General features: G+C 45.4%; 1 protein-coding gene across 1 annotated transcript in view; it reads left to right on the top strand.

Annotated features, from left to right (window-relative positions):
* Positions 1-1,716: 1,716 nt before the first annotated feature.
* The window catches only part of GFOD1 (glucose-fructose oxidoreductase domain containing 1), a 106,807-nt gene continuing 88,626 nt past the window's right edge, over positions 1,717-19,897 (top strand). Inside the window, exon 1 of the mRNA XM_024202988.3 lies at positions 1,717-1,985. Coding sequence (XP_024058756.1) covers positions 1,733-1,985 — 253 coding nt within the window. The 5' untranslated portion in view covers positions 1,717-1,732. The remainder of the gene's footprint in view (positions 1,986-19,897) is intronic.

Genomic DNA, 19,897 nt, shown 5'->3' with positions numbered 1-19,897 from the left:
CCCAGACTACCTCTGGCCCTTTGGTTGTATATCTCTCAACCTGCCAAGGCCTGATGTGGAACACAATGTGTGATAAACACTCAGAATGAGGGGTCAAAAATTATTAATTCAGAATGCTTAAAATGCTGAATAATTCCTTCCTTTTGTGCATATAACTTTCTGTAACCTCAGTTTTCATGATTCCTTATTTTTGATGTAAATAATTTTGAATGATAGAAGTGAGGGGACATCGATATTTGTGTGGGACGCAGGTAACTTTGGGACTAAAATAAGTGATGTCCCTCAAAATGAACATTTAAGAAACATGCTGCCAGGGAACCCACTGCCAGCTGCTATGGCCAGAACCTCTTGTCAGGAGGGAGCTGCATCATGGTGGGAGAAGAAGGAGATGAAAAAGCCAGCTAGGGCGAAATACAAAATTAAAGTTAGTGAAGAAATTTAATTCGTGTCTTTTATTTGTCTTACAAACAGTGTATTTTACTACTAATGTATTTATATCATTCCCTGTATTTATAGGGCTCCCAGTACCCTGGTATCTGGGCCCGCTTTACAAGCTTTAAAGTGGGAGCAGTTAGCATTAGCAAAGCCATCTTCTTTTTATGATGGTACGCCAGAGAAAATTTGAATGAGAGACGTTTCAAAAGGTATAATTAAGATTTTAGATGTCATTGAAAGATGTGCAGCCAAATCCTTCTTTATTAAGGGGAGAGGCTTAAACCCCCCCCCCCCCTTCTAACAGATGCAAAAGAAGAGAGTCTCCCTCCAGACCTGGCAGCTCTGTATATTCGGTCTCCTATCTCAAGCGGAACAATAAGAACAAAAATAGTTGGGGGAAGAGTTAAAGTGGAGGGAAGGCTGAGTAAGCTCCTAACAAGCCCTGAGCCCCAGGGGAGAGGGTTGCAGCAGCCGGATAGGGGGTGGTGAAAGAGTGAGGGAGGGGAGAGGAACTGAGGAAGCCCAGCCTTTCAGGATCTAGGTACAATAGAAGCCCATCCTTCTGCCTGCTTCTATATCTTCCTGCCCCACCTAGTGCCACCAGCACTCTGCTGCCCCCTGCCAAGGGCATGCCAGCCAATTGGTGCTATTTTTCGATTGCACTGGGAAAGAAACCAGAGTGGTGGCCAATGACATGTGAGCTCTAAAGAGGGCGTTGCAGGAAAGCAGTAGGTGACAGCAAAACTCCTCCTTTTCTCGCAGTGATCAGGAGTGCTCTGTGGTGAACATGGCAGATGCAGATTAAGGTCCAGGCTGCTCCCGCCGCCTCCTCCTCTTCCTCCTCACTACACAACTTGTTGGCTGCCCAGCAATTTCCCGTGTCGCTGGCTGGAGAGGTAGCTGGCCGGGGAAGAGCAGCCGGGTTCGGGGCTGTGTGTGTGGTGGGGAAGAGAGGCGCCCTGGGCTGTGTGATGATCCGGGTATGGAGGGCAAGCAGGGGGGAGCATCTGGGGCCGCTGCTTTGCTGCTGAGCCGCTCCGGGAGCCGCGGGGCACAGCAGGGACCAGCTGCCAGGCGGCGTGCCAGCCACTGCTGCTGGACTCGGGGGCGGCGTGTCCCCCTTCCCAGGGCGGCGGCGGCGGCAGCGCTGGGCTGGGTCTGATCGCTCCTTGCAGTGCCGCTCGCTGCCGCGGCGCTTATCAGCTCAGCGCCCTTCCTCTGCGCGGCAGGCAGGGGCGGAGGGCGCACACGGGGGGAAGCGGGGCGCCGAGCCGGCCAGGGGCAGAGAGCAGCAGCCATGCTGCCCGGGGTGGGGGTGTTCGGCACCAGCCTCACCGCCCGGGTCATCATCCCGCTGCTGAAGGACGAGGGCTTCTCGGTCAAAGCGATTTGGGGCCGGACCCAGGAGGAGGCGGAGGAGCTGGCCAAGGAGATGAGCGTCCCCTTCTACACCAGCCGGATAGACGAGGTCTTGCTGCACCAGGACGTGGACCTGGTCTGCATCAACCTGCCGCCACCGCTCACCAGGCAGATCGCGGTCAAAACCCTGGGTGAGTGAGTCCCACCCAGACGCCCTTTCCTCCCTGCGCACGCTGGGAAGACTAGGGCTGCTCGGGAAGCATCTCCGGGGGTCTGGGAGCATGTGCGGGATCCCCATGGCTGGGGATGGGAGGAGCATCTGTGGCCACCCATTGCACTTGTGGAGGTTCCCCGCGGAGCCTTTCCCTGTGCGTAAATAAATCAGTCAATCTAAGGAGAGGGGTGTGTGTGTGAGAGCGAGCGAGCTGGGTTGTGTTAGTGTCCTGTAGGAAGCCCTGCTGGGGAGGCAGCGTTATTGAAGCACTATTTCTGGTATTTTAGGATTACTGAAACTGAAATGATTTAGTGCTAAAATGTGGGATTATGGGTTTTGAGATGTCATCAGTCGTTTGTATCAGACACCTCGTTAAGGCAACATACTGGAAGTTTTTAGGAAGCAGTATTTCCCATCTCTCTTTTTTCAGAGTGTTGAAAGAGTTCACTTTTAAATGCTTGATGTTGAGACTAGTTATTCTGCAACGTTATGGGTAGGGCCCTACCAAATTCATGGTCCATTTGGGTCAATTTCACGGCCATAGGATTTTTAAAATGGTAAATTTCATGATTTCAGCTATTTAAATCTGAAAATTTACAGTAGGGATCCTTACTGAAAAAGGAGTTGTGGGCTGGTCGCAAGGTTATTGTGTGTGTGTGTGGGGGGGGGTTTGCAGTACTGCTACCCTTACTTCTGCGCGGCTGCTGGCAGTGACGCTGACTTCAGAGCTGACCCAGCCAACACCTGCTGCTCTCCAGCCCCCCAGCTCTGAAAGCAGCGCAGAAGTAAGGGTGGCAATACCATGACCCCCCACCTTGTGACCTCCTGCAACTCCCTTTTGGGTCAGGACCTCCAATTAGAGAAATGCTGGTCTCCCCCGTGAAATTTGTGTAGCATAGGGTAAAAGCACACAAAAGACCAAATTTCAGGGGTGGGGAGATCAGATTTCACGGCCCGTGACGTGTTTTTCATGGCAATTAATTTTGTAGGGCCCTAATTATGGGGTAAAATTCTGGCCCAGTTGACTTCAGTAGGAGTTTTGCCATTGACTTCAATAGACCAGGATTTCATCCATGGGGGCCTCATCCTGAGAGGTGATGAATACCCACAAGGCCTGGATGCTTAGCACCTGTGAAGATCAGGCCCTAATCGTGTCTAAAAGGTTAGGTTCAAAATGGGGAAAAACATCTGTTTCATGATAAAAGGGAGAAAATAATCAGGAGTTTTCATATGTGCATAGGGCGGCACCAGAGAAACCGTTCACCATTTACTCTTTGTGTTAAATGACAGCTTAGTACCTTGCACAGTTGGAAGGTTGCGTCTTATACAATAAGCCTAAAAAATAACCTGAGCAGGGCACAAACATCAACAGATGCAAAGCAGCGAAGCAAGCAGGAAACTATGATAACAAAGGAAATATTTTTACACAGGAGCCTTAATCAACATCATATACAAAGAAAGGACTGAAAAATAGGCAAACACTTACAAAAATAATCTTCGGATTTAATTATACTTTAACACGTAAAAACTGTGGCCTAAATTCTGCTTTCATTTACACTAGTGTAAACTGGATTTACCCCATTGACTTCGTGTAGGGTAACCAGATAGCAAGTGTGAAAAATTGGGACAGGGAGTGGGGAGTAATAGGCGCCTATATAAAACAAAGCCCCAAATATCAGGATTTTCCCTATAAAATTGGGACAGCTGATCACCCTAACTTCCTGGCCTCCTACCGGTATGTAAAGTATTTGTTTTTCTATCGAGGTTGACTTTAGTGGAGTTACTCTCAGATTTACACCGGTGTCACTGAAATCAGATTTTGGCCCTCTAAATGTAAATGAGAGAATGTAAATTAGGGAAAATGTGTTGAGTCATCTTTGTAACTGACAAAGGTATGTTGAGGTAAACAAATCAAATAGTGGCTATTTAGTTTCTTTCTGCAGTTCTGTGGGCTCATTGCCATGGCTATGTATTGCATCATAGTATTACAGTATTACATTGCTACTAGAAAGCATAGTAATACTAAGTTATCATTAGTGATGTTAGTGTCAATGGGCATTTTCAGTCTTTAAAGGAAGGGTTGAGAACCAGCTCTAACAAACGTTAGTTCTCTATTCACAGGTCAGGTATAGTGCAAGTATCTGCAGTGCAAGCTTTGCCACAGTGTTTTAATATCTCTGACCAGAAATGGTTCTTGTCTTTGGGTAAAAGAACCTGATCATTCTTTATAGCAAACCTTTGACTTTTTTCTAGATTGCATATTATTTATGCTTTGCCTGCCAAAGTATGTGTTAATGGTTTTATAATGTAGATCTAAATGTCCCAGAGAATTTAAATTACCATGGAGTTAAAAAGAGAATGTTAAGGTTTTAGACCTCAAATTTGATCTAATATAAAATTGCTAGAATTTGCCTGGGAAAGTCCTGCAAATTCTGAATATCCCTCTGCCCTCCCCCAGTTCTCCTTAATGTACTACTCCTTTACTAAGACTAGGGTGACCAGACAGCAAGGGTGAAAAATCGGGACAGGGGTGGGGGGTAATAGGAGCCTATATAAGAAAAAGACCCAAAAATCGGGACTGTCCCTATAAAATCGGGACATCTAGTCACCCTAACTAAGACCTTTCTCTTACTGCCTGTGCTTGGGTGGACCATGTCTCTACGTTCAACCCCGTAGAACAAAATGGGATTCCACACAGGCACGGGGGGGGGGGGGGGTCTGTTGCAGGGTCAGAATCTATGAAATCAAAAAGAAAAACAATAGTTTTGAGTGAACATCATGTTTTGTTCATCTTATGATATGTGTATGTAGCAGCAATTAACTAGCAAACATTATTTCCAGACCTGTGGTGAAATTATTGATGATGCTGGTTTGGCAAAATAAATTCAGGCTACATTTTCAAAAAGGAAATGATGTTTTCACATTACTGATTGATAGTACCTCTCCCACTCCCAGCTGTCTATGGTCAACTTGCCCTTCTGCCATTCACTATTTGTAAGTATTATTTTTGTATTGCAATTGCAGTGAAATAGGTAAGAAAGAATGCCTATATAGGAGATCCGGGCATGATATAAGATACTGGTGTAACACCGACAAACCCTGGCGGTTGGGATCAAACCTGGAACCTCTAAAGCTAAATGCATGAGCCTCTACTGCATGAGCTAAGGCTGTAGCAGACTTATTAAGTGCTACTTGGTCTCGGGTGCCACTAGAGGGGACAGAACATCACACCCAGGAAGTGTGTGGGTTACACTGGCATGCAATAGAAGATGTAAATATTAAAAACATTATTTACAGAAATATCTTTTTATCTATTAGCACTTCCTTCCCTCACTCTTTTCAAAGTGATCTCTTCGAGAGCGGTTTGATTTTAAACTCAGGCATTAGTTCTGCAAAAATGAAAATCCTTGTGGATTCAAATACTGTAAAGTGGCTTAGAGAGTAATGACTTTCTTTGAGTCATTGGAGTCTCAATTTTGGAAGGTGGAGTGTACTATTTCTGAAATAAGAAGGTCCATAAATCTTCCCTGAGCTGGTGAAATGGGCTCAAACTTCCACCTCTGCTCAGGGTGCCAGTGTAGCCTGATGGAAATTGTCAGCCACTGTGACAAAGAAAGTAAATAGGTCTCATCTCTTCTTTATTTTTCCCTTTGTTTGTTTCCCTCTTCATGCTTCACCTTTGGCTGGAAGAAACTTGGTGAATTAGTCTGTAACAAGGACTGAAAACAAACAGTGCTGTCCTGGATTATGGCAGTAAAGCCGGAGGGACATAGGAGTTTCTCCAGTATTATTCTATATAGAATTTCATTCTGGTCTATCCTGTTGCTGCTGGAGCTCTGTAATGTGCCTGTAGGGGAGTACACCTTTCTTCTACCCATAGTGTATTTCTGTGTAGCAATAGTTTATCATGAAACATGGACCTTTCACCTGCAATAGTAGGTTGTTTTGTTTTCAGTATGAAAACTTGGGGAACTGGATGGCAGAAAGCATTGGTTACACAGTATTTCACTGTCCCCTGTAGGGCCCTTTTACACAGGGAATTTACAGCACTTTCCCCACTGCTGGTCTGTTTCTGATACAGGTCCTTGAAGATGGCTCTGGTGTAGATGGGTGTGGGTGTCCTTACAACTGTGCTGCTTAACCTCAGTTTAGACAACACAAAGATAAAAATTCTTGTGCCCTATCTTTACCATGCTTCCACCATTTTGATCTGCAGGTGGAACTGCTCCTTGAGCTAGACTGATGGCTGACAAAGGGCTAGTGTGGCCCAGGCCTGAGACGGTTCAGAGCCAGCCTGCTTTAGAAACAGACAAAAAGTTGTTTCAAATCCAGGGCTGTTCAGTGACCTTTGTGAAATGAGTTGGTGGTCTGAGTCCAGTTTCTGTGTGGAAAAAAATAATCAAACTCCATGGGTCTTGGTTCCTATATGTAAAATGGGGATTTTTGTCTGCCTTGTCTGTTTTAATCATAGGGTCCTGTGGGCAGGGACTGTCCCTTTCTCTTTGCTTGTACACATCTTGCACAATGGAAACCCAGTGTTAGTTGGGGGCCTCTGGACATTAGGCTAATACAAATACCAAATAAAGAAATAAGAAATAATCTCACAATTGGCTTTCCTCTTGAAGAAAGATAGATCAAGGCTTGAATGACCATGGAGGCCTGTTCTAGTATTTAATATGAACTCTGTTCTTTCTCACTGGTCTTGGCAAGCTTGGGGTACTTGTGCCAACTTGTTTTCATGTTCTTTTTCCATGAGCTGGAAGCAATTTGCTCTTCCACTACCTGCCTACAACTGCAATATGAAAGCACCCTGGGTATAACACTGGTGCTAATGCAAGGTTAGGAGAGGTGGGGCAGAGCAAGTCTAGACAGAAAGACAATGTGCTTTCAAAACTCGTTAGCATTCAGCACTAGAAGAGTTACCGGTACTGGCAACATGATTTTATCCCTCTGGAAAGAGTTCTAACTTTCCACCCAGTTAAAAATTGTCAATACTTGAATTCTGACAATGTATTAAATATGATACTCCTCAGTCCTTGCCTGAAACTGTTGTGTAGTATTACTGTGTGCTGCTAAACAGCTGCTGCATGACAGCCACTGATGTACCTGAGGTGGCTCCTGGGAAATCCTTGTTAAAATGTCACCTGTAAATTTAAAGGAAAGTTGGGGTCATTTCTCTGTCTCTGCTGGAATTCCCCCACTGTGTGGGTGCTGCTAAACCATTCCTGCCAGAGATAACTTATTCCCAGGGTTCATGTAAATACTTTTAAGGAGCAAATGTTTTGCCTTTAGAATGCATCTAGTGTCAGATATTTTTGAAATACGTCACTGGGGGTTGCCCCCAGCTCCTCTGATAAGGTCTTTGCCTCCTCTCTCATTTCACATTATGCAGATTAAACACTCTGCTATGCTCTAAATATTTACAGTATATTTTTCAGGAATATAGTCTAAACATTATTAAACATTTATATTACAGTAGCACCTAGAGGCCAGCCAGGTCAGGACCTCATTCTGGTACCAAAATACTGGCAGCATGTCTACCCCAGAAGTAGAGGTAACGTCAGTGGTAGTGAAGTGATTCATGAATCTAATCTATAATTAATTTGCACCTTCCTTTATACCCATTTAACCCTGTTAAGCAATTGCATAGTTGTAACTGTGGTAGAACTTGATCCATTGTCTGTAAAAAGGTTTGGAGTCCTTTGGGATGAGAGGCTCTATTAAGGCAAACAGCATAATTATTTATTAATAGCAATGTAATATCTGTCCTGCTATAGTGAGTATAAATGTGGCCCAGCAGCAAGGACACTGAGTAGAATATCTTGTGCTTGGTAAACAGATGACTTTGCAGAATATTAAACTTGAGTTATGTCAATCATATGACAAATGAAAAAGCTAGACAAAAAGCAATTTAAACAGCACATACAGGGTAGTTGTGAGGGGTACCCATCTTGCACAAGCCACCTACTAGGACATCAAAGCAAACAATACATTGGCCATCAGCTGTACATACTCAATACCAGTTGAACAAACAATGTGTATTACAGGAAAAGGTAACCAACTCTTTTAGTGATACGTGGTCCAATCATGCAGTCCTTCCAACTCATCATTATTCAAGCAAACCTCCTACTGGAATACAGCAGGATTGTACCTGTGGTCTTGTCAAGGTTCTGATTTACTCAGGGAAAATACTACTGGATATGATCCATATACAATATAAATCAGTAGCTACAGTCATGAGTTCATAACAACAATGGTAGCCCTGGCTTGTGCTTGAACACCGACAACAATAACCCACTCTCCTCTGTGTCCTCTCCTTTCTGTCCCTCAAATCATGGATACTTCTCTGGATTTCCCACATTGTCCTGTTTTCTCTGTATTTGTCTTTGACATTGTCTACATTACAAAATTTTAGGGGGGAAAACTCCCATTGGTGCTGCTCCAGTTCAGTTGCTCTAGGAGGAACAGCACTGGTGGGAATTCTAGAGTAGACAAGGCTTTGGCATCCTCCACTGTCTGACTCACTTGTTGGTAAAAACATTGGAAGTTGGAGACTTCTCTACATTAGAGAATTACCCCAGTTATAATGGAAGCAGTTGTATTAAACCAATTTAAGTACAGTTAACTGAGTACACTCTAGCCACGCTGAATTGGTTTGAGTTGATGCAGTTTTGTCTAAACTAGTACTGCTCCAAACCATTTAATTTGCAGTGTCCTCTGGGTACCTATCCCACAATTCCGGGCTTAGCTCCCAGAATTCCAAAGGCTTCCGAAGGCTACCAGGGCAGTAGCAGGAAAAATAGTTGCACTGTTTCAGCTAGCTCCCACCCACACTGGCACTAAACCAGTTTAGATGGAAATAATTTTGACTGAAGCAGTTCTTAGAGCTGCACAGTGTAGGCTGTTCCCACAGATTCGAAGTCCTGTTTTGTACCAGTATAACTATTTTGGTTAAGGGTACGATTTTTTTTTTTATTCAGATAGTTATACTGGTAGAACCCCTTATGTGAACTTAGTTATACCGATATAAAGTACTGTATACCCATATAGCATATTCCCTTTTCATATAGAAATAACTGTATCCATGCTAGCACTAGGATTGTACTGCTTAACTACACTGGTGCAGCGAAAGTGGTATAACTTGTGTGTAGACAAGGCTTTGTAGAATGCTTAGAAACTGGTTGGTGCACTTGCATGTATGTGAACTTCATTGTGAAGTCATTCACATCATTGCTAAGTCCGTGTAAAACCATACCAAGTCAGAATAGTAGCATATTGCACCACTGTAAATGAAGGCACAAAGTGTTAATAAATTGTATAGTCAATTGCTTCACCATACTTTGGTTCATTATGAAATATACCCAAGAGACCAAGTAAGCAGTGTCAGTCAGATTTATTAGCATGGCACAGGAAAAAGGTTCTATACGATACCAGTCTCCAAAGAGCAATCCTGTGCAGCAAAGTTACATTCACCTTACACATAAGGAGTGCTCCCAAAGTTACACATTTCAGCTGGGATTATTTATGTGATGATGTTACAAGTTACCCCCCTTTACAGATCACTACCCAGTTCCATAACTTCTTGTTCTGTTCCTTCCTTATCTTTGTTTTGGATACTAGCATTCCAGTTACTGGTCTATGAAGGTACTTCCCTAGCTTGTACTAAGACATAGTATGAATGTATCTTGATTTTGACAAGTTTCCTATCTACTTATGTCAGATGCTTACTTCAGCAAATCCAAGGAGTTATAGGTTACTTAGCATAAGTGAAGAGGATTACGGTATAGGCCAGTTTAGGCTATATCACTGTTACAATATTTGTGCTTTATGTTATTGGTGCTTAATCCATACTAATATATGTATAGTGCTGATAATATATATATATTATTAATATGATATATATTTATATGCTAGCCAGCATATATTAGTCAACAAACATAACAGAGAATCAGGCCCAAAGTGTTTTACAAGCATACTAGGACGTTAGATGAATTCTTAGAACAATAAATTTCTCTCATGGAGATAACATATAGCATCGTCCCCTCTTTCCCACCATCACGACCACTGGGGTAGCTGAGCAAAGTTACTGCCACCTGTGCTTGCAGTGAAGGCCTTCTCTGTACACTAGCACTTTTTGCATCATTGGTCTAGCATTAGTCCAGCTCCACTGGTGTTAGCAACAGTGGCAGTACTAATGTATACAGGGACAGACATTTTTCCCCATCATCATTACCATTGGCAGAGCTTCATTGGTTGTAGATCAGTGGCGTGAAAAGTCTTAATGCAGCTGCATCTGGGAGCCTTGTCTACACTAGGAAATCCTTTCAACACATTCCCACTGTCACAGTTCAGGGCAGCTGCACCTGTATTTCCCCCTCGCAGTCCACGAAAGGCACCCACTCTAGGCTCCCAGCTCCCCTGCCATCACTTCTCTTGAGTGGAGACCTGTGTCTCTCTCCTCACTCCTGACTAAGGGCATGGCTACACTTGCAGATGTAGAGTGCTTTGAGTTAAACCAGCCTTCGTAGAGCGCAGTAGGGAAAGCGCTGCAGTCTGTCCACACTGACAGCACACTGGCGTGGCCATGTTAGCAGCTCTTGCAACGGCCACAGAGAGCAGTGCATTGTGGTAGCTATCCCAGCCTGCAAGTGGCTGCAACGTGCTTTTCAAACGGGGGTGCGGTGGGGTGATGTGAGACAGGGAGTGCGTTGTGTGTATGTGGGGGGAGAGAGTGGGTTTTTGGGGGGCTGAGAGCATGTCAGTATGCTGCCTTGTAAGTTCAGACAGCAGCAGACCTCCTTCCCCCTCCCCCCCCCGCCTCTCTCTCTCACACACAGCATTCCACAGGAATGGTTGCTTTTCGGAGCAGATAAGCATGCCGGCTGTCAAACGGAGCTTTCAAATGGCATATCTAAAACAATGACAAGAGTGGCCACTTGACTTCAGGGGATTATGGGACATTTCCAGAGGTCGATCAGAGCGCAGTAATGCAACACCTCGTTCACACTGACGCTGGGGTGCTCCAGCGGGGGCGCATCAAACGTTACTCTACTCACCGAGGTGGAGTACCAGGAGCGCTGTAGCCGCGGAGTCAGAGCGCTCTACGTGTCTTGCCAGTGTGGACGGATAGTGAGCTAGTGCGCCCGGGGCTCCTTTAAAGCACTGTAACTCACAAGGGTAGCCAAGCACTAAGCAGGCCAGTGTCTGCGCTTTGTTTTCTCTTCAGTGTCTATGAACAGTGTAATTGCCCACAGTTATAAATGACCATACAGCCCTTTCTAAGCAAGCACATTTATTCTTAAAGTGAAAGCATATAACAATAAAAGAACCAACACACATGCTAATAAGCTTACCAGAAATCATCTCCCCAACTCCAACAGGGGCTCTGTTAGAAGTCAGTACTTCAAATCACACCAAGGAGTTTTTCCTGAGGTTACAAGTTCATAACAGCCTCAGTTCAGAACAAGCACACTCATGCATAGGTTAGTCTTTCCTTTATACAGCCTGGGCCTTTGATCTTCAGATTCTAGGAACAGATAATCAGAAGACAATGGTCCCTTCCTTAAGCTGTAGTGGCTAAAGCCTGGGTTTTCCTGTAACCAGGGAGGGGTGGAATTTGCACTCACCTCCCCCTAGATATTTCCCAGGAAATCCACTTCACTCAGTGTCCCAAAAGACATTTCTTCTCTGCCACATTGTTCAATAGAGTCCTTTGATCATCCAGGCCCATAATAATACATAACCTTTGCATTGACTACAATGGATTCCAAAGATACTTAAACTTAATTCAACAAGATTTTTCCAGGATATTGCCACATCTGTCACCAGGGCCGGTGCAAGGATATTTTGCGCCCTAGGCGAAACTTCCACCTTGTGCCCCCCCCTCCGATGTCCAGCCCCCACCTTCTTACGGCCAAATTCCCCCCAGGGGCCCAGATGTTCACAAAGTGCAGGGGGTACGCGGGGCTGCAAAGAGGGGGGTCATATGGGGGCTCTTCCAGGGGGTGAAGGTGGCAGAGAGGGGGGTGCACGGGATTGTTGCAGGGGGTGGAGGTGGCCAAGAGGTGGAGGGGGCGGGGATGTAGTGGCAGGGAAGAGATTGAACAGAGGCAAAAGGGGCTCATTGCAGGGGGTGCAGTGGCAGGGAGGGAGTGGCATAAGGGAGAAGTGGGCAGGAGGGAGTGTGTCGGGTATGTCTGTGCCCGGGGTTGTTGCAGGGGGGTGAAGGTGGCAGGGAGGGGTTTGCACAAGGGAGGAGAGGGCAGAAGGGAGATGGCAGGTGGTGGTAGTGGTCCCGAGGTTGATGCAGGGGTGAAGGTGACCGTGGCTGGCTGGGGGAGGTGGGGGTGTTGCTGGGTGGAGGTTGCCCAGAAGCAAAAGTGGCAGGACAGGGTGGGTTGTTGGGCCAGGGGGTGCACAGGGGAGAAGGTAGCTGTCGGTTGGTGTTGGAGGGGGTGGCGCTGGCTGGGGGAGGGGTGCCCGGGTTGCTCCCACATACACCATTCCCTAGGCCAGGGACTGGACCTGCCCACTCCCTGTGCTCCGCAGGCCCGTGCGGCTCCCTGCGGCCCGGCTAGGTACCTTGCAGGCAGAGTAGACACCCAGCTTCTCCACCCGAAGAGCAGAGAGCAGCTGCGCCTTCTTCCCCGCGCTGCGGGCTGGGCTTTCCGCTGCCCCGGGGCTCTGAGCGACAGCACAGGCAGCCAGCCACGCCCGTGCCTGAGCCTACTGCCGCCGCCGCTGAGAACCCTGGGGGTGGCGCGGAGCCCGACTCGGCCCGCGGCGCAGGGAAGAAGGCGCAACTGCTAGCGCCAGACCCTCCCCTTCCCCGCTCCGCCACCAGCTGCTCCCCCGGGGGGAGGGACTGGCCGCGCCGCAGGCAGCCCCTCTAGAGCCGGGAGGCGGGGAGCAGCGGCAGCCTTGTGCTCCGCTGTTTAAAAAAAATGTTTGGGGCACCGCTTTTTGGCACCCCCAACCACTTGGCGCCCTAGGCAGCAGCCTAGTCCGCCTAGTGGTTGCACCAGCCCTGTCTGTCACACCCACCATTGCTAACACTGGATTAGCAGCATTGGGAGCCATAGGGCTAGTCTACACTGGCAGCCCTTTAACGTGACTTGCTCTCCCAGCACTCTAAAAAACCCACCTCCATGAGAAGCATAGCTCCCAGTGCTTGGGCACTGTCTACACTGGTGCTTTACAGCGCTGAAACTTGCTGCACTCAGGGGAGTGTTTTTTCACACCCCTGAGCGAGAAAGTTGCAGTGCTGTAAATTGCCGGTGTAGACAAGCCATAGTTTAGCTGGCTCTCTGACTTGTTCTGAATGGGTTTATTTGACATGGTGCTGAGAATGGCTACTAGAGCCAGATAGCACCATTGAGAGCCCCAGTGTAGATGGGCCGGCTAATACAGATTCAACTGAACTGATGACAAATCTGGTATCTTACAAAACATTTCTACCTTAGTGTGGACAAAGCTTTAGGAATCACGGGAAACAGTGATTAGCTAAATTGGGGCAAACCATGACTTGCCCTTGTCTACTCGTAGGGCCACTGATGGTGATTTGTACCAGTTCCTGAATCAGGTAATATTGTGCATAGACAAGGCCTTCCACTGTAAGCTCTTTAGGCGGGGATCCCCTTTATCTGCACGTCTTCTACAAGTTTGAGCACATGGTCAGCGCTAAGCAAAATAAATAGCAACAATACAGTATAATGCACCTTTATTTTGTAAATCCTTTTTCATACAAGCTGTATCTCAAAGTGTTTTATTAGTTAGCACTATTAAAATTATAACAGAGGTTGTTCTCAGTTCTGTTATTCAACAAATCCCAAGGCGCTGTTTACACACAAACTACATTGGCATAGTTAAAGCGGCACAATCCCAATCATGTGGGCACAGTTATACTTGTCTAAAAATGCTTACAATAGTTTATTCTTATATGGGAAGGGGAATAAGTTCTATTGGTAAAAAGGCACCTTATTCTGGTATAATTGAGTCCTCTCTAGGGGTTGTACTGATTTAATTGTTTTGATTAAAAATACAAATCACCTCCTCCCCCAATAACATAGTTATACTGGTATAAAAACTATGTATAGACCAGGCCTTAGTTTACCCAGATATTTATCTTGCTTGCATGGTCTTCTGCCTTCATTCTGAATTTTTGGCCAGTCCTCACACCCATTGTAATGTTACATTCACTGACTCTACTGCAGAAGTTTACCTCAAAGGATTTTTTCTTCATGTTTTGGCGCTGGTGGGCCCAGTGGTACAGATAAAGGACAATACATTGTATTTATGTAAGAACTCTGTAGATAAAGTACTTGTGCTGTGCCTCTGATTTTAGGTTTTGGAAGAATTCTAAGCAGCAGCGTAATTAAGGAGGAATGTGTAGATAAATTAAACCAATGACAATCCTTTTGAAAAGTAAACTTTCAAGATTTACAAGCTCCCTGCTATTGTCACTTCTAGCTTTCTTCCTTTTGAAAGCACTTTGACTCTTTAGAGTGGGAGATGTTGTATAACATAGAGGATTGCTTTGACTTGGTGGACATCCACTGATGTAGCTGGCCCAGTGCAGCCCAGATAAACCTCTATGACCTGTAATTTGCATGGGTGCTGTTTACTACTGCTTGGAACTCAGGTAAATTGCACTGGTGCAAATGGAAGTTTATTGCAGTTTTTTATCCCATATGTCTTAGGGATTTCCCCCTGCAGCTAGTGGGACCTGGGTACCACTGCCTGAAAATCAGGACAAATCCTTGTTGTAAATAAGGCTGGTATTTTCCATTAAATGCTTTAGATTCCAGCTCATCTGTATAGCCAAGACCATTTAGTGTCATCAGTTTGCCACTATATTAACCAGGATTTGAAGACAAGTGATCTGGGTTTCTTCGAGCTGAGGATGAAATCACCACAGCAGAAGCATGTTTCCTACTTTATTATTCATGTTTCAGTAGCTCCTAGGAGTCAGCAATCAAAGATCATAGTCCCACTGTAGTAGACACTGTGCACACTTATAACAAAAAGATAGTTCTTACTCCAAAGAGCTTCCAGTCTCAGGTCTACAACATGTTTTATTGATTTAACCAAATTGGTGCAACTCCCTTGTGTTGACACTCTTAAAGTGGTTTAAGGCCTGGTCTGCACAGATTTGTGTCCATATAATTACGTTGGCTAGGGGTGTGGTGTTTTTCTTATCATAATAGTTATAGCGGTACAACCTATGGTGTGGGTGCAGTTATCTTGGTATAATGCCTTATACTGGTATAGCGTATTCCCCTTCCCATATGGGAATACGCTATACCAGTATAAACATGTTTATGAAGTGGGGGAAATAGGGTTGTATTGCTTAAGTATACTAGTATAGTTACAGAGCAGTGCAAATTATATGTATAGACAAGGCCTAACAGTGCATTATATTGATTTAGATAAATCAGACAAGTTGATATTAAGTGGTCTCAGACGTATATTGATTGAGATTTTTAATGTATTAAATTAGAAAATTAAACTCAGCTCCAGGGTGGTTAATTTGACATTTCACTAGCCCTGACCTCGCCTAGCTAAGCTAAATAAAATCATCTTAAAAAACACAGTTCTGTTACTTTATTGTGATTTATAGAGCCATTTAAATAAGTGAGGTTATTCTGTTTCTTTCATCTTTTACTCCAGATCAGATCTTCCTTCTAACCGAAGTAGCATCCAGGTACAGCTGACTTTTTCTTTCCACCTGCATCTACACAGTCTGTTAACTAGTTGTAGTGAGTTTTCAACCCATATGCCCCCCATTACCATAGCATCTGAGTACCCCACAGTCTTTAATGCATGTGTCCTCACAACATCCGTGTGGTAGGAAATTGCTATTATCCCCTTTTCACAGATGGAAAACTGAGGCAGAGAGACTAATTGACTTCTTCAAGGCAGAGCAGGGGATTGAACAGCTCCCACGTCCTAGGCTAGCGCCCTAACCACTGGACTTCTAAGTTTAAAACAAGATTGATGACCAAATTAATTCCTGATGTAATTCCATTGATTGCAGTGACTCCCTTTTTTGTGCAAATAATATTTGAATAGGAAGATAATAAAAAAAATCTGTTTACATTATGCAAATAATGCACTGACTTTACATTGTCTCAACCTTGTCTTTCCCCAATCCCTCCCCACCATTGTCAGATGTCAAACAATCCCCCACACCTAGTGTCTAATGAGCATTTTGGAGAAAGGATGTCCTTGTTATACATTCAACAACCTGTATGTTGCAACCTGTCCCTGTAGCCACTCCGGTGAGTGGATCCAACCACAAAATCCCATATACTTCTAAGCCATCTGGGTAGTAACTGGTCACTGTTCCCATCTCTGGGTCTCTCAGGCACATTCCCATGTCTGACTCCATTCTTGGAAAGTTGGCACCCCTACTGCCCACTTGCACAAAACTGAACACCCTTGCCCCGCCCCTCCTCCAAGGCCCCACCCCTGCCCCCCCACTCACTCCATCCCATCTCCCTCTGTCGCTCGCTCTCCCCACCCTCACTCACTTGCTCATTTTCACTGGGCTGGCTCAGGGGGTTGGGATGCAAGAGTGGGTGAGGGCTCTGGCTGGGGGTGTGGGCTCTGGGTTGGGGCCGGGCCAGAAATGAGGAGTTCAGGGTGCGGGAGGGGGCTCTGGGCTAAAGCAGTGGGTTGCAATGCAAGAGAGGGTGAGGGCTCAGTCTGGGGGTGAAGTCTCTAGGGTGGAGCCAGGGATGAGGGGTTAGGAGTGTAGGAGGGGGTTCTGGGCTGGGGCTGAGGGGTTCAGAGTGCAGGAAGGGGCTCTGAGCTGGAGCAGCGGGTTGGGGTGCGGATGGGTGTGAGGGCTCTGGGAGCACCTAGGACTAGATGCTGGGAAAGCAGACACTGGAAGGAAAAAAGAAGCCAAGAAACTGACAACCTGCACCTGCTAATTATGAGCTTAGAACTGACTCAAGGGGCCTTGTTTCTGCTTGGGCCCCATTGGTGCTTTTTATAGCTGTACTTCTAGGTGATTGAATTTGCTCTGGTTTATCATGTGTGCCACATTTTGGACACAATTCTGCAACTGGATCCACCTTGGTGGAAGGAACCACATCGAACTCATGCTCACCCACACGGATCCAGTTGGAGAATTGGGGCTTAAGATTATAAACTCCTTGGAGAAGGGACTGTGACTTCCTTTATGTTTGTACAGCACCGAGGACACACAGATGACACTCAGCAAATGACAGTGAGGAGGGTTATTACTGAACATATGTAGCACATAGGCATGAGCAGGTGCTAGCCAGAGAAAAATCAAAACATGCTCCCTGCCCTGAGGATTTTACAAGCCAGGTGAATTAATGTGACTTAATGAATGCTGCTAATAAGAGCAAACCATTATTTGACACTGGGAATAAAATTCTCTTCTCATCTGTTACTGTGCCACTTTTTAAGTGCTGGATAAAACTTGATGCCTTGAATCCCACATTAGCAGCATACACACTTTGAGTCCAGCAGACAGAAAAAAGGTAATTATTTTGTTTTGTATTTTTAGGTTTTCCATGTCTTATAACAGCAGTAAGGACCTCTGAATCTGGCACTTCCTTGCAGTGGATTGTTGGCAGTCTTCAGTGCCTCCAGCTGATCATTAGTTGCCAGGAAGTGCCAAAAAGAGAGGTCATTATTGTATTTTAATGAGAATCCCTGGAGTGTTAGCCTTCACATGCATAAAAAAAGCTTTATTCAGACCAACTTTCAAAACTGCACACTTACAGTGGAGTCAAACAAGAGCAGACAATGAACAAACTAGTTATCAAATGACATTGCTTAAAGCTATAAAGTGAATTAAAAAACGAGGACAAACTCATATCTATCCCAAAACTAAGATGAAAAACATCTATCTAAAAGTGCCTGGAAATTCCCTCCTCCCTCAGTCCATAAGCAACATAATTCTACAGTTTATATAGTGAGAAAGAAAATAACTTAGGCCTTGTCTACACTGCCACTTTACAGCGCTGCAACTTTCTCGAGGGGGGCTGGTGCCATGGCTACATAGCCACGTTAAAGCTAGTGAAGACATACCCTTAGGGAACAGCTGGAAAGTGCTCACCTGATATCAACAATCATGGCTGATTGCATGTTAATAGATATAAAAACAGCGGGCCAGATTCTGATCTCTGATACCTTGTGTAAATCTAAAGTAGCTCTAGTGAATCAGCAGAGATACTTCTGATTTACACTGGTATGACTGAGATCAGACTATGGCCTAAAGAAAATGACTAGTAGCACAATGCAGACAGCAGGGCAATATCATCTGAGTGGGGAAATTTGGTGTCAATTTAGAAAATTATTTGCATCTCAGGCTGACTCTGCAAATCCTTGCTCACTTCAGTACTTTTGATGCAATAGATATGAAAGTTGTTCAGCAGGTTCACATGATAGAACCTGCAAGTCTTTTGTGACTAATTACTTTGTGTGAAGTTGCTTTGTTATTTAGTACTGTGAAAGGTATTTTGCAATGAGATGCTTCAAAATGCCACGATAGGATGTTCATTCCATGGATATGAGAATTAAGCAATAAGAATGGCCATACTGGGTCAGACCAATGGTCCATCTAGTCCAATATCTTGTCTTCTGACAGTGGCCAGTGCCAGATGCTTCAGAGAGCGTGAACAAAACAGGCAATTTTGAGTGACACATCCCCTGTCATCCAGTTCCAAGCAATCAGCGGTTTAGGGATACTCGGAGCATGGGCTTGCACCCCTGACAATCTTGGCTAATAGCCATTGATGGACCTATCCTCCATGAACTTATCTAATTCTTCTTTGAACCCAAGATGATCAGGGATGCAACCCCATGGAGAAGTCAACAGAGGTACATCAGTTTATACTAGTTGATGAACTGATCCAGAGTTTGTAAAGAACTCTGATCTTCTGGGATGAAAGATGCTACATAAATGAAAAATGTGATTAAGATCAAACTGTCTCTATACCAGACCTTTTTCTAACTCCAAGATGAGGCTACATAAGAAGAGTAACTTACATTATAAACATCCCACTCTTATGAACAAAAGATTTGTGACCTTATTTCTATAGACAAAATAAGTAGCAATACTTCTACAGCATCTTGTGACTGAGGATCTGAAAGCATTTTACAACAATGAATTTTGCCTCTCAAGACCCTCAGAAGTTCGGATTGAGTAACAGAAATATGGAGATATTAATTGACTCACCCAAGGTCGCACAGCAAAGTGGTGACAAAGACAGGAATATAAAGTAGGTCTCCTGATTTTCACCCCTGTTCCTTAACCACAATACCTTCCTTTATCCCTAATGAACAAAGCATCAATAGAATTGGCTGAATTAGGCCATGAACACAAAGTCATTCTAATATCTGAAGGACAGACCTGTGTGTTACTCCTCTAGCCCAGTGGTTCTCAAAGCCGGTCCGCCGCTTGTTCAGGGAAAGCCCCTGGTGGGCCGGGCCGGTTTGTTTACCTGCCGTGTCCGCAGGTTCGGCCAATTGCGGCTCCCACTGGCTGCGGTTCGCCGCTCCAGGCCAATGGGGGCTGCGGGAAGGGCGGCCAGCACATCCCTTGGCCCGCGCCGCTTCCTGCAGCCCCCATTGGCCTGGAGCGGCAAACTGCGGCCAGTGGGAGCCGCGATTGGCCAGACCTGCGGACACGGCAGGTAAACAAACCGGCCTGGCCCGCCAGGGGCTTTCCCTGAACAAGCAGCAGACTGGCTTTGAGAACCACTGCTCTAGCCTGCTGGTTTTCCTTGGAGGTTTTATAGCTGCAATAAAAGCTCAAAAAGGCCTAGGCTCTTGAATGTTGAAAGCAAGCCAGGTACTTCACTCAGTGGCACCCATTTCTGTTGGTTATGGGACAGCCTTCAAACTGAT

The sequence above is a fragment of the Terrapene carolina genome, unplaced genomic scaffold (genome assembly GCF_002925995.2).
Source record: "Terrapene carolina triunguis isolate 2854851 unplaced genomic scaffold, T_m_triunguis-2.0 Scaffold58, whole genome shotgun sequence".
NCBI classification, from domain to species: Eukaryota; Metazoa; Chordata; order Testudines; family Emydidae; genus Terrapene; species Terrapene triunguis.
Note: the sequence above shows the minus strand (reverse complement) of the source record. Positions and strands in the feature narration are given on the sequence as shown.